Consider the following 12,708-nt stretch of genomic DNA (forward strand, 5'->3'; position numbering starts at 1 on the left):
GAAAGTGACAAAATAAATGAGGACGCATCTTATTAAAAGAACATAAGTCTTAAGAAGCTTGATCAGACAGGTACACGTGGACTTCTGTACACAACAAACAGAATACGCGTTTCTCCCCAAACACACTAAACGTACTAGACAGTATGAAAACTTATTTGTTGTTGTTCAGTTGCTCAGTCGTGTCCTACTCTTTACGACCCCAAGGACTGTAGCCCACCAGGCTCCTCTGTCCATGGGATTTCCCAGGCAAGAATACTGGAATGGGTTGCCATTTCCTTCTCCAGGGGATCTTTCTGATGCAGAGACTGAACCCACGTCTTCTGCATTGGCAGATGGATTCTTTACTGCTGAGCCACGAGGGAAGCCCACAAAAATGTATTAGGCCAGAAGAAATCTCAACAAATTTCCCCATCCTCCCCCCCCAAAAAAAAACCCAACAAACAAATATGAGATAGCACACAAACCACACTCACTACCCTTAATAAGAAACTAACAATAAAAGCACTTATTGAAAATGTTCTCCTGGAAGCGCTGTCGTCTTGGGAAAGAACACAGCCCTTGGTGTCAAACCAGTAGCTGAAACTCTAGCGCTCCCATTAACCAGAGCATTGTAATTTTGGAAAGGCCCTTAACCTCCCTAAACTTTGGTTTTCTCACTGTAAAGCTGAGATAAGAAAAGAATATTCCCCTGGGGTTTAGCAGAGTCAACACAATATGTAACTGTACATCCCTCCATTGAGGAAACATGGTATCAATAATTAAGTCTCTAAAAAGCACGGATGCAGGAGGGCAGGAGGGAGGCTCTAGAGGGAGGGGATATGTATAGACTTATGGCTGATTTGCACTGCTGTCTGGCAGAAACCACCCTAATGGCAGAAAATGAAGAGGAACTCAAAAGCCTCTTGATGAGGGAGCAAAAAAGCTGGCTTGAAACCCAACATTCAAAAAACTAAGATCATGGCATCTGGTCCTATCACTTCATGGCAAATAGAAGGGGAAAAAGTGGAAGCAGTGAAGATTTTCCCTTCTTATGCTCCAAATTCATTGTAGATGGTGACTGAGGCCATGAAATTCAAAGACCTTTGCTCCTTGGAAGGAAAGCTATGATAAACCTAGGTGGCGTATTAAAAAGCAGAGAGATCACTTTGCCAGCAAAGGTCCATAGAGTCAAAGATATGATCTTTCCAGTAGTCATGTATGGATTTGAGAGTTAGACATTAAGAAGACTGAGCACTGAAGAATTGATGCTTTTGAATTGTGGCCATAGAGAACTCTTGAGAGTCCCTTAGACTGCAAGGAGATCAAACCAGTCAATCCTAAAGGAAATCAACCCTGAACATTCATTGGAAGGACCGATGCTGAAGCTTAAGCTCCAATACTTTGGCCACCCATGCAAAGAACTGACTCGTTGGAAAAGACCCTGATGCTTGGAAAGATTGAAGGCAGGAGGAGAAGGGGACGACAGAGGATGAGATGGTAGGATGGCATCACCGACTCGATGGACATGAGTTTGAGCAAACTCCAGGAGATGGTGAAAGCCAGATCTGCCTGGCATGCTACAGTCTGTGGGGTCAAGAAGAGTGAATGACTGAAGAACAGCAATGGCAGAAAACAACACAACATTGTAAAGCAATTATCCTCCAATTAAAAAAAAAGTATGGATGCAAAATATCACAGCTGATATCAATTCATAGATGCAGAGAGGTAAACTGAAGCACCAGGGGGCTGATTCAAAGGACAAGCACCAAATCTTGTTTCTTGCCACCTCCCACCTTCCAGGTCCTCCGCCTCCCCTGCCTCCCTCCCACCCCCAAGGCCCCCCAGCCTCCCTGGAAGGAGCCAGGGAGGAGAGGTGCAGCCCTTACCTCCAGAACAGCTCACACAAGCTGTGCAGCGGTCATTGCTGTCCAAGTAGTAATCGTGCAGACACTGCCTCTCGCAGTGGTGGGACCCCTCTGGGCACAGCTGCTTTGGGGAATACCCTGGGGAAGAGAAGCAGAGATGCTCCTGGTCAGGTCACCTTGGAGGGTCATTGCTGCTGGGGTACGGGCAGGGCCTGCCTCAGAAGGAGGTGAGTAAGAGGTGACATCGACAGAGAGAAAAGGACTCCTGAGGTCATCATTCAGACCTGAATTATGGCACCACAGACCCCTCTGTTATTGAATCAATTATTTCTCTTTTGTTTGGGCTTAAGTGAGTTAGGCTGCTGTTTGTTACAACCAAAAGAGTCTAGACTAGGGACTTCCCTGGTGGTCCAGTGGCTAAGAATCTGCCTTGTAATGCAGGGGATATGGGTTTGATCCCTGGTCTGGGAATATCCCACATGCCATGGGGCAACTGAGGCCGTGTGCCACAACTACTGAAGCCCAAGCACCTAGAGGCCTTGCATCACAAGAGAAGCCACCGCAATAAGAAGCCCCCGCACCGCAACGAGAGAGTAGCCCTTCCTCCCTGCAACTAGAGAAAGCCCGAGTGTAGCAACGAACACCTAGGGCAGCCAAAAAATAATAAAAAATTTTTTTAATTAAAGAAAGTGGGTTTCCAATGTGGAGACAGCCTTGGAAGAACACAGAACAGGAGCTCCAAGAGAGGAAGGCAGTGGGGAAGGAGTGATAGCATGAGACAGCAGGAGGGGCCCCGCTGAGTCCCAGAGGACTGAAGGAGGCGGGGGTGGGGGTGGGGGGGTGCCCAGCATTCCAGGCAGAGGGAGCCGCCAGGGCAGAGGCCCTACGGGGGGCACAGACGCGGCTGGTACAGAGATCAGAAAGGCCGCGGGGGCTGAAGAAATGATGCTGGAGCTTCTGGAGCTCAGGCAGCAGAAGAATGATGCGTGTTTATTCACTTTGTTTCTTCTTTTCCCATATTCCACTTAGATCTTCTCCCCTGAGCACCACTTTTAGAATACAAAATCAAACGGTTAAGAAAGCAGCACTGACATACATACCCTGCGTGTGTGTGCACACTCAGTCGCTCAGTCGTGTCCGACTCTTTGCGACCTTCTGGACTGTAGCCTGCCAGGCTTCTCTGTCCATGGAATTTTCCAGATAGGAATACTGGAGCAGTTTGCCATTTACTACTCGAGGGGATCTTCCTGACTCAGGGATCGAACCTGTGTCTCTTGCGTCTCCGGCACTGGCAGGTGGATTCTTTATCACTGAGCCACCAGGGAAGCTATCATGTGTAAAACAGCTAGTGGGATGCTGCTGTGTACCTCAGGAAGATCAGCCTGTGCTCTGAGGATCTAGAGGGGCGGGATGGGGCTGGGCGGGAGGGAGGTTCAAGAGGGAGGGGACATATATATATATGCTGATGGCTGATTTACACTGCTGTATGGCAGAAACCTACTCTTGCCTGGGAAATCCCATGGACAGAGGAGCCTGGTGGGCTGCAGTCCACGGGGTCGCTAAGAGTCGGACACAACTGAGCGACTTCACTTTGACTTTTCACTTTTATGCATTGGACAAGGAAATGGCAACCCACTCCAGTGTTCTTGCCTGGAGAATCCCAGGGACAGGGGAGCCTGGTGGGCTGCCGTCTTTGGGGTCGCACAGAGTCGGACACGACTGAAGCGACTTAGCAGCAGCAGCAGCATGGCAGAAACCAACATAAGGCTTCCGAGGTGGTGCTGTGGTAAAGAACACGCCTGCCAATGCAGGAAACGTAAGAGATGTGGGTTTGATCCCTGGGTCAGGAAGATCCCCTGGAGGAGAAAATGCCAACTCACTCCAGTATTCTTGCCTGGAGAACCCCATGGACAGAGGAGCCTGGCCGGCTACAGTCCAGGAGGCTGCAAACAGTCGGACACGACTGAGTGACTGAGCAGGCACACGCACGGTGTATGTATGCCAGGGCTATTTTCTCAACCATTTGGTTTCTAATGGTGTCACAAAGAGTCAGACATGACCGAAGCGACTTAGCACGCATGCACACAGCACAGCATTGCAAAGCAATTTTCCTCCGACTAAAAAATAAGTTGAAAAAAAGAAACCAAATGGTTAAGAAAGCGTCTGGCGTTGTTCTGGCTCTTAGAACTGGTTCCCAAGTGTCCCTCTGTGCTGACACTCCCAGTCTCTGAACGGCGCTTTTCTGACTCCAGATGTTCTCAGTGTTTGTCCTCCCTTTCCCGTCACCGCCTCTCACTTCTGGCTCAGCGTCAGGCAACCCCGGCCGCAGCTGCTTTGGCCCCAGAAACTCCCACACAGAGAACCGCTTTTCGCTGAGTCTGGGCTGCCAGTCCCTCCGCCCTCCCCTCCCCCAGCCCCCTTCACACTCTTGTTGTTTAGTCACTAAGTCACGTCAGGCTCCGTGACCCCATGGACTGTGGCCCACCAGCCTCCTCTGTCCATGGGATTTCCCAGGCAAGAATACTGGAGTGGGATGCCATTTCCTACTCCAGGGTAATCTTCTCAACCCAGGGATCGAATGCACGTCTCCCACATTGCAGGTGGATTCTTTACCACTGAGCTACTACACCCTTGACAAGCTAAATGGAGCCCCTCCCAGATCTTGAATGCCCATCCCCGCCCACTCCAGGCCTTGGCATATTCTCTGTCCTTTAATCAGAGCATACCCACTCCCCACCTTGGTCGACTCCTGCTCATCCTCAGGACCCCTCCTCCAGGAAGTACCCCCTGCATGTTCCAACCAAGTCAGGTCCCCTGGAATGTGTTCTCAGGGCTCCCAGATGCTAACTGCCTGGTGCAGCAGAGACACATTTCGGATGACTTTTCAGCCCACAGATTGCCTTTCTTGGAGAACCGCCCCCATTCCCCCACTCCCTGCCCTGCTAGCAGTGGTCCAAGGCAGTTCTGTCGCTGGGGAACCAGAGCAGAGGTGGACTCTGGCCTTATCTGAGCCATCAGATGCTTTTTTCTTGTGCTTTGGAACTGGAGCAGGAAGATGTTTGTCGGGCATCCCCCCATTGCCCTGAAGGAGAAGCCCAAACGGGGAGGGGACTGAGGGCCAGCCAAGCTCAGCCAGAGTAGGGAGGGCAGGCTGCCTCCTCCTTGAAGAAATCCTCAGCTCCCCCAGGACAAGACGGGGTTCACCCACCCAGCCCCAAACAAACCTTGCTCTCTGCCTAACACCAGGCCTGGCTTCACATCGTCCCCGCTCCCCCAAGCCTGGGGAGGCGCCTCCTATGAAGAGGTTAGCCTGGGCACAAAAGGGGAGAGATCCAGAAAGCAAGATGCAGAATAGGAAGCGGGTAGCCCCCACATGGGCTCTTCAGTTTTTCAGCCCCTCCAAGTTGTTTTTTTAATGATTTTATTTATTTATTTTCGTGCTGTGTTGGTTCTTGTTGCTGCTCAGGCTTTTCTCTAGTTGCAGCAAGCGGGAACTAGGCTCAAGTTGCGGTGCATGGGCCTCTCATTGCAGTGGCTTCTCTTGTGGAGCATGGGCTTTAGAGCATTCAGGCTTCAGTTGCTGCAGCTCCCGGGCTCTAGAGCACAAGCTCAGTATTTGTGGTGCAGGGGTTTAGTTGCTCTATGGCCTGTGGGATCTTCCTGGATCAGGGATGGAACCTGTGTCTCCTGCACTGGCAGGTGGATTCTTTACAAATGAGCCACCAGGGAAGCCCCCCTCCCAGTTTCTGAATGCCCATTCTCGCTCACTCCAGGATTTGGCATATTCTCTGTCCTCTAACCAGAGCGCACCCTCTCCCCACCTTGGCCTTGGCCTTGGCCAACTCCTACGCTGCCTCCTCCCCTCAGTGAATGCCTCAGGGTCAGTGCCAAATAGGAGGGAAGAGCTCAGGGTTCTAGTTAGTCAGCTATATGACCCCGCCTGAGCCAGTTACCAGCATGTGACCATGGGCAAATCCCTGAACCCTGCCTCCCCCGCCACGTGCAAGTTTCCTCTTTGGGTTTCCTATCGGGGCTCAGTGAGCTCAGATGGTTACCGGGCTCAGCACTGGCACAGAACATGCTTCACCAGTGATAACTGTGGCTGTTATTATGAATCAAGTGAATAACCTCCCTGCCACTGGGGAGTGTGTAAGCAGAGGGCTGGGGATCAACTGTCGAGGATGCTAAAAAGAGCATAACAGGCCTGGGTGGGAGGAGAGACCTGACGACATCGTTTCTCAGTCTCAAAGGTCTCCCTGCTTCCTTCCTCCACCAAGCTGCCCCCATACACAGCTGAGTGCAGACTGCAGGCGGCGGGCAAAATGTCAGAAATTTCCCCGAGAGACAGAGGAAGGGGTTTTTGTGGGTTTTTCATTTTTCCTCTCTTGCATGCCCGGAAGCACAAGGTCAATAAAACTCCAGCAAAATGCCCCGCCCACCACACCAGCATCAGGTGCTCAGTCACCCCAGTCACTGGGCCTCAGAGAGGGAATATGTGGGGAGAGGGAGCACCCCTCTTCCCTCCACAGCATCTAAGTAGAGGGAGCCAGGGACTGGGACATCACCCGCTCTTTCCACTCACTCCTCATCAAAGCCCAGCCAGGCTGGTGCCAAAGGGAATGAAGGGCATGGAAAGGAAGCGTCTGTCTTTCTCCCTGCAGCTGGGATTGTGGGTCTTATGGAAAATCAGAGCCCTGTGAGCCACACCACCCTGGAACGTTGACCTCTGCTCCCCTGGGAAGATGTGGTGTACAGCCGGCCACATAACCTGGGCTGGTGGGGAAGGCTTTGTGGAGGGAAGGGTGCCAGGAGGGCAGACTAGAGGTAGCGGGGAGGGCGTCCTGGGTGCAGACAGGCATGTACAATGGCCCAGAACTTGAAAGCATACAGTAGGTTCAGAGGACACCAAGCAGAGCAGTTCCTGTAGAAAGGCCAAGAGAGAAAAAGCTGGAAAGGTGATAAGTGACATCAGTGTAAGAACGAACAATAAATAACTGTTGGATGGATGTGGGTGCAAGAGTGGATAAAAGGGGGATGGGAGAAGGTGGGGAGATAGATCAGGGATGGATGCGGAGGGTGTCCAGTGCTATGGACTGAACTGTGTACTCCCCCAGTACATATCTGAATCTCTAACCCCCCAATCAGTATCTGAATCTCTAACCCCCCAATGTACTGAGTTGGCCAAAAAGGTCATTTGGGTTTTTCTGACAATGTTGTGGAAAAACCCAAATGAACTTTTTGGCCAACTCAATATTTAGAGATTGGGTTTTTAGGAGGTAATGAAGGTTAAATGAGGTCAACACGGTGGGGCCCTGATCAGATAGGATTGGTGGCCTTGTAAGAAGGGGAAGAGATCTCCCTCCCTCCCTCTCTGCCATGAGACAGTATCTGTCTGCAAGCAAAGAAGAGATTTCTCACCAGAAACAAAACCAAACCCTGCTGGAACCTTGATCTTGGACTTAAGAACCTCCAGAACTATGAGAAAATATGTCTGTTGTTAAGTCCCCAGTCTGCAGTATTTTGTTATGGCAGCCTGAGCAGACTGAGACAGATGGGTAGATGTATGTGGGATAGGTGGCAGCAAAAATAGGAAGGGGGAGGATAGGAGGAAGGAGACAAGAAGAGGAAGGGATGGACAGGTTAGTGAGTGGGTGAAACGATAGCATGTACATGGGTGGGTGGCTGTGTGGCTGACCGGCCATATGCGACCCCTCATCTGTGGCTATGTGGGTGAAGTTCCAAGTACTAAAAAGCAAGGGGTCCCACTTGTTATGTATGTTCCAAAACAACACTGAACCATAAAATAAAGGCAAGAAAGTCCAGTAGAGTTCTACTTTTCTGCTACAATGATTTCTTACAATCATTTTTTAGAAATAAAAAATATCAGATTCTTTCCCACAACGTTTCTCTCTGTCCTTGGGTGGCCTGAGCACAGGTTGAGTCTGCCCTCTTGGTGTGGCAAAGAGCCCACAGGGAACAGACTGAGCAGGGTTACTGCCAGCTCAGGGCACACAGCCTTGGTCATCTTGGGCACCATGGCCTGTCACCATCCTCCAGACAGCAATGCTGGCCCCTCTACCTGTCCCGCAGACCCCTGCCCACTTCCTGTCCTGCACTGGATGGAGTGTAAGCCTGCTGTCCTCAGAGTGTAGGTGCAGTTGCCCCTCATGCCCTCTGCTGACATAACAATGAATATCTTTCCTCCCCCATGAGTCCCTGTTCCCAGATATCAGAGACCATGGCTGAACTTCATCTCATGACTCCACCTAGCTAAGGCCACTGGATATGCTTTGGGACTTGTGATAACCACAGAGGATGGGAATGTTTTATGACCTTGTGACCTTTAGACTTATCTGCAGAGTGGGGCAAACAGGCTCATCTCTGTTCCAGAAGGATTTCCTGATGGTGCCTGTCATCTACCTTTTATGCCCATCACTGTGCTGGGGATAGGGTGTTGAGGGGGGGGGCATGGTGCAAGCCTTCCAGGAAGTGAGCTCTGGGCAGGGAGATTTGCCCCCGAGAGAGCTGTAGTCCTGGCAGCCCTGGACAAACGTGCTCCCAGAGCAGGAAAGATGAGGCCTGCAAAGGGCTTGTAGGCCTGGAAATGAGGGGTGGTCAGGGGGTGTTGATGGCCCAGGCTTTGGGGTTCACAAAACCCTGGGATCTGGCCGCAGTCAGCTCCCTTGTTTTCTATCTCTGTGACCTTGGGCAACTTGCTTAACCTTCCAGCATCCCCACCCTCATTTGCAAAATGGCAACAGTAAAGGATAACCATGAGGAGCTGATAAGATGATGCAACACACCTGAGGCCCCAGACCAGTACACGTGCAGCGAGCATCTAAGCGTTGTTGTTTAGTTGCGCAGTCATGTCTGACTCTTTGCCACCCCCTGGACTGTAAGCTGCCAGGCTCCTCTGTCCATGGGATTTCCCAGGCAAGAATACTGGAGTGGGTAGAAGATTCTCCAGGGAATCTTCTTGACCCAGGAACAGAACCCACGTCTCTTGCATTGGCAGGTGGATTCTTTACCACTGAGACACCAGGGAAGCCAGAATGTTCAATAAAGAGTAGTAATTAAGAGACCTCCTGGAGGAAGGCATGGCAACCTACTCCAGTATTCTTTCCTGGAGAATCCCATGGACAGAGGAAGTTGGTGGGCGATAGTCCATGGGGTCCCCAGGAGTCGGACAACACTGAAGTGACTTAGCATGTACACAGTCATTAAAAACAAAAACTTACAAAGGGACGGCCTTCAGAAACCCACAGTCAATGACAATGACGATGTTGACTCTGGTAGTTCCCACTTACCAGTCTCCCCAGAGAGTTGTAACTTGAGGACAAAATTCCCCTCGTCCCCACCAAAGCAACCCCCACTCACCCTCACGACAGCGGTGACAGCACTTCCTGGCAGCCTTGTCATAGTAGCGGCTGAGGTCTCCAAGACAGTCATCCTCAGGGGCTCGCCTCTGGAGCATGAAACACATTGGTAAGTCCAAGAGGGTCCCAGACCCCCACCCTCCCTCCTGCCCCTCAGGTCCCAGGAGGCCTGGTATCCAGTTGCTGTCAAGACGAGGCCTGAAATGGAACCTCATGTTATAGTAGTCAGGACAGAAACTCCCTCGAAACTGCTCCACCTTTGGTCTTCCCTAGAGCGATGGGGGCATCCTCAGCCTTCTGTAACTCAGACCCCAAACCTTGACTTCTCCCTTGACCCTCTACTCTAGTGCTCACACCCAACCCATCAGCAAGTTTTCTCGGCCTCTTTGGACCAGTATCCCTACCTCCTCCACCAGGTCCCAGTCCCTATCCCCTCTCCCAGAGAATAATTCACTCGCCTCCTTCCTGGCCTCCAGCATGGGCCCAGCAATAAGAATCTCTGGTAAGAGCTCCTCTGGTGGCTCCCTGGTAAAGAATCCTGCCTGCCAACGCAGCAGACATGGGTTCGATCCCTGATCTGGGAAGATCCCACATGCCTCAGGGCAACCAAGTCCATGTGCCACAACTATTGAGCCTGTGCTCTAGAGCCCGGGAGCCCCAACTACTGAGCCACACGCTGCAACTATTGAAACCCACGTGCCCCAGAGCCCATTCTCTGCAACAAGAGACACCACTGCAATGAGAAACCCACAGACTGCAACTAGAGAGTTACCCCTACTCACCACAGCTAGAGGAAAGCCTGAGTAGCAACGAAGACCCAGCACAGCCAAAAATAAATTTTAAAATAAACATTTAAAAAAAAAAACCAAAAACATGTGTATGCATGCACGCTAAGTCGCTCCAGTCATGTCTGGCTCTGTGAGACCCTATGGACTGTAGCCTGCCAGTCCTCTGTCCATGGGATTCTCCAGGCAACAATACTAGAGTGGTTTGCCATGCTCTCCTCCAGGGAAATAAAAACATATATCCTTTCAAAAAATAATCTTTGGTAAACTTGCTTGTTGACGTCTAACTCTCATTCAGACAATCACACAGGTCTCAAGTACATATGCACTGAATTTCTACAGCATAGACACATTCTGCCACCAGCTCCCAGATCCAGAAACAAGACACTAGTACCCAGAACCCCTTCCTGCCCCTTCCCACCACAGAAGGCCCCCCGCTACCTTGACTTCTACACCCAGAGACACATGATGTCTGCTTTTATACTTCACCTGTATAGAAACACACACACCCTGACAACTGGCTTCTTTAATTCAAAATTCTAATGTGGGAATCACTCGCATTATTGCAAATAGTAACCATTCATTCAAGTTCACTGCCTTGCGTCGGGAGCCGCGTTAGGCATTACTGACAAAATGGAGGCACGGCTCCCAGCCCCCTCTACTCATTCCGCAGGCACGGATCCCGGGATGAAGGAGTTAGGCCTTGTAATTCTGACTTGTCCTTTCCTCTCCACGGCTGAGTTGACTGAACAGGAATATTAAGGTGCTTATTGTTCTTGAGAGGAGCATGAGAAGGCACAAAGCCTTCTGCAGCTGTGCTCAGAAAATAATTCATAAAGTTAATCATTGACATTTGTTCAAGGACTTTTACAAAAGAGCGTTCCAGGATGAGCACATAGGCCGTAAGCTTGAGGCCATGGGAGGGATTGATATCTGAAGCCTATTTGTGAGGAGAATGTTTATGGCAAAGGAGTTTACTGAATTTAGGGCTTAGAAATAATTAAAATAGTTAGAAGTTAAAGATTTAAGGAATGTTGTAAAGTTAGCATATTTTACTATAGCTTATAGAAGTTAGGAATTTTTAGAGACACTATAGCTAGAAGCCTTTTGTAAGAGATAGTGAGCTCAGGATGTTAGGGGCAAACAGGACTTAGGAAGATAAGTAGTAAACTGAGGAATGTAGCATGAGTTACAGTGTAATCACAAGTTAACTATATGACACATTAGAAGAGGTAGATAATAGATGATAAGGCTGATTCTGAGAGAATCACTGAAGCAGGAAATCTGAAGAGCAACAAGATTTATGGAGATAATAAATCTGGGAGAGGGGGAACTGAAAATGTCAAACCTCTGGCCTAATGTTTTTGTAAAAGTATAAAAGAGAATCTTAAACTTGAAATAAACAGGCAGTCCAAAAGAAAACGGAGAGGCTGCCTCATTTCTCTCGCTGACACCGTTCCTCTTTTCAGGTTGAATCCCTGGCTGCTGGAGTTGGACTCCAGCAGCCTTGCACTTTTGCAACCTATGGATATGCACACTTTATCTATTCTACTCTTGATGGACCTTTGGGTTGTCTCCACTTTTTGATCATTATGCATAACCCTGCTAGGAACTTTCTTATACCGATATTTTTGGTGCACATATGTACACAATGTTGTGTTGCTGTTTTTTAGTTTCTAAGTACTGTGCAACACTTTTGCAATCATATGGATTACAGCCCGCCAGGCTCTTCTGTTGGTGGGAGTTCCCAGGCAAGAATACTGGAGTGGGTTGCCATTTTCTTCTCCAGGTTATCTTCCTGACTCAGGGATCAAACCCACATCTCCTACATTGCAGGCAGATTCTTTACCCCTGAGCCACAGGGGAAGCCCTGTGTACACATTACTGCTGAAGACATACCTAGGTATGGAATTGCTGGGTCATAAAGTATGTGTATGCTCAGCATTGATTGGTTCTCCATACAGTTTTCTAAGTTGTACTGACATCTCATGGCAGTGTGTGTGTTCCAATTGCGCCACATCCCTGTCAACACTTGGTATTGTCAGTTTGTAAAGTTTTAGCCATTTGGGTGAGCCTATAGTGGCGTTTCATTGATCTTTTATTTGCATTTCTCTGATGAGTGATGATGTTGGGTACTTTGCCACATGTTTATCAGCCATTTGAATATTCTCTCCTGTAAGATGCCTATTCGGGTCTTTTGGCCATTTTTTTTTTTAATTGGATTATCTGACTTTTCTTCCTGATGTGTAGGAGTTCTTTATATATTCTGGATGCAAGTCTTTTCTGAATACATGTGCTGCAAATATCTTCTCCTACCTTCTGTTTTGCCTTTCCACTTTCTTAAAGGAGTCTTGTGATGAATAGAGTCCTCAGTTTCAATGAAGTACAATTTATCAATCTTTTCTTTTATTGTTAATGTCCTATGGAGAAGCATTTGCCTGCCCAATGTATTTAAATATTCTTTTTTTTTTAAAAGGGTTGGAGTGGGTATTTTCTTAGCATTTGTTTGTTGGCTGTATTGGGTCTTAGTTGCAGCATGTAGAGTCTTCAATCTTCTCTGTAGCACGTGAGATCTTTAGTTGCTTCATGGGAATCTAGTTCCCAGACCACGGATCGAACCTGGGCCCATTGCATTGGAAGCTCAGAGATTTCAGCTACTGGACCACCAGGGAAGTCCCCAGTTAGATATTCTTTTACGTTGTC

General features: G+C 49.2%; 1 protein-coding gene across 1 annotated transcript in view; it reads right to left on the minus strand.

Moving 5' to 3' along the window:
* The window catches only part of TNFRSF8 (TNF receptor superfamily member 8), an 86,140-nt gene that overhangs the window by 56,428 nt on the left and 17,004 nt on the right, over nt 1–12,708 (minus strand). The window contains exons 2-3 of the mRNA XM_002694054.6: nt 9,222–9,309; nt 1,866–1,982 (exon numbers count right to left, since the gene is read on the minus strand). Of these exons, the coding sequence (XP_002694100.2) occupies nt 1,866–1,982; nt 9,222–9,309 (205 nt within the window). The remainder of the gene's footprint in view (nt 1–1,865; nt 1,983–9,221; nt 9,310–12,708) is intronic.

Source organism: Bos taurus, chromosome 16 (assembly GCF_002263795.3).
Source record: "Bos taurus isolate L1 Dominette 01449 registration number 42190680 breed Hereford chromosome 16, ARS-UCD2.0, whole genome shotgun sequence".
NCBI lineage: Eukaryota > Metazoa > Chordata > Mammalia > Artiodactyla > Bovidae > Bos > Bos taurus.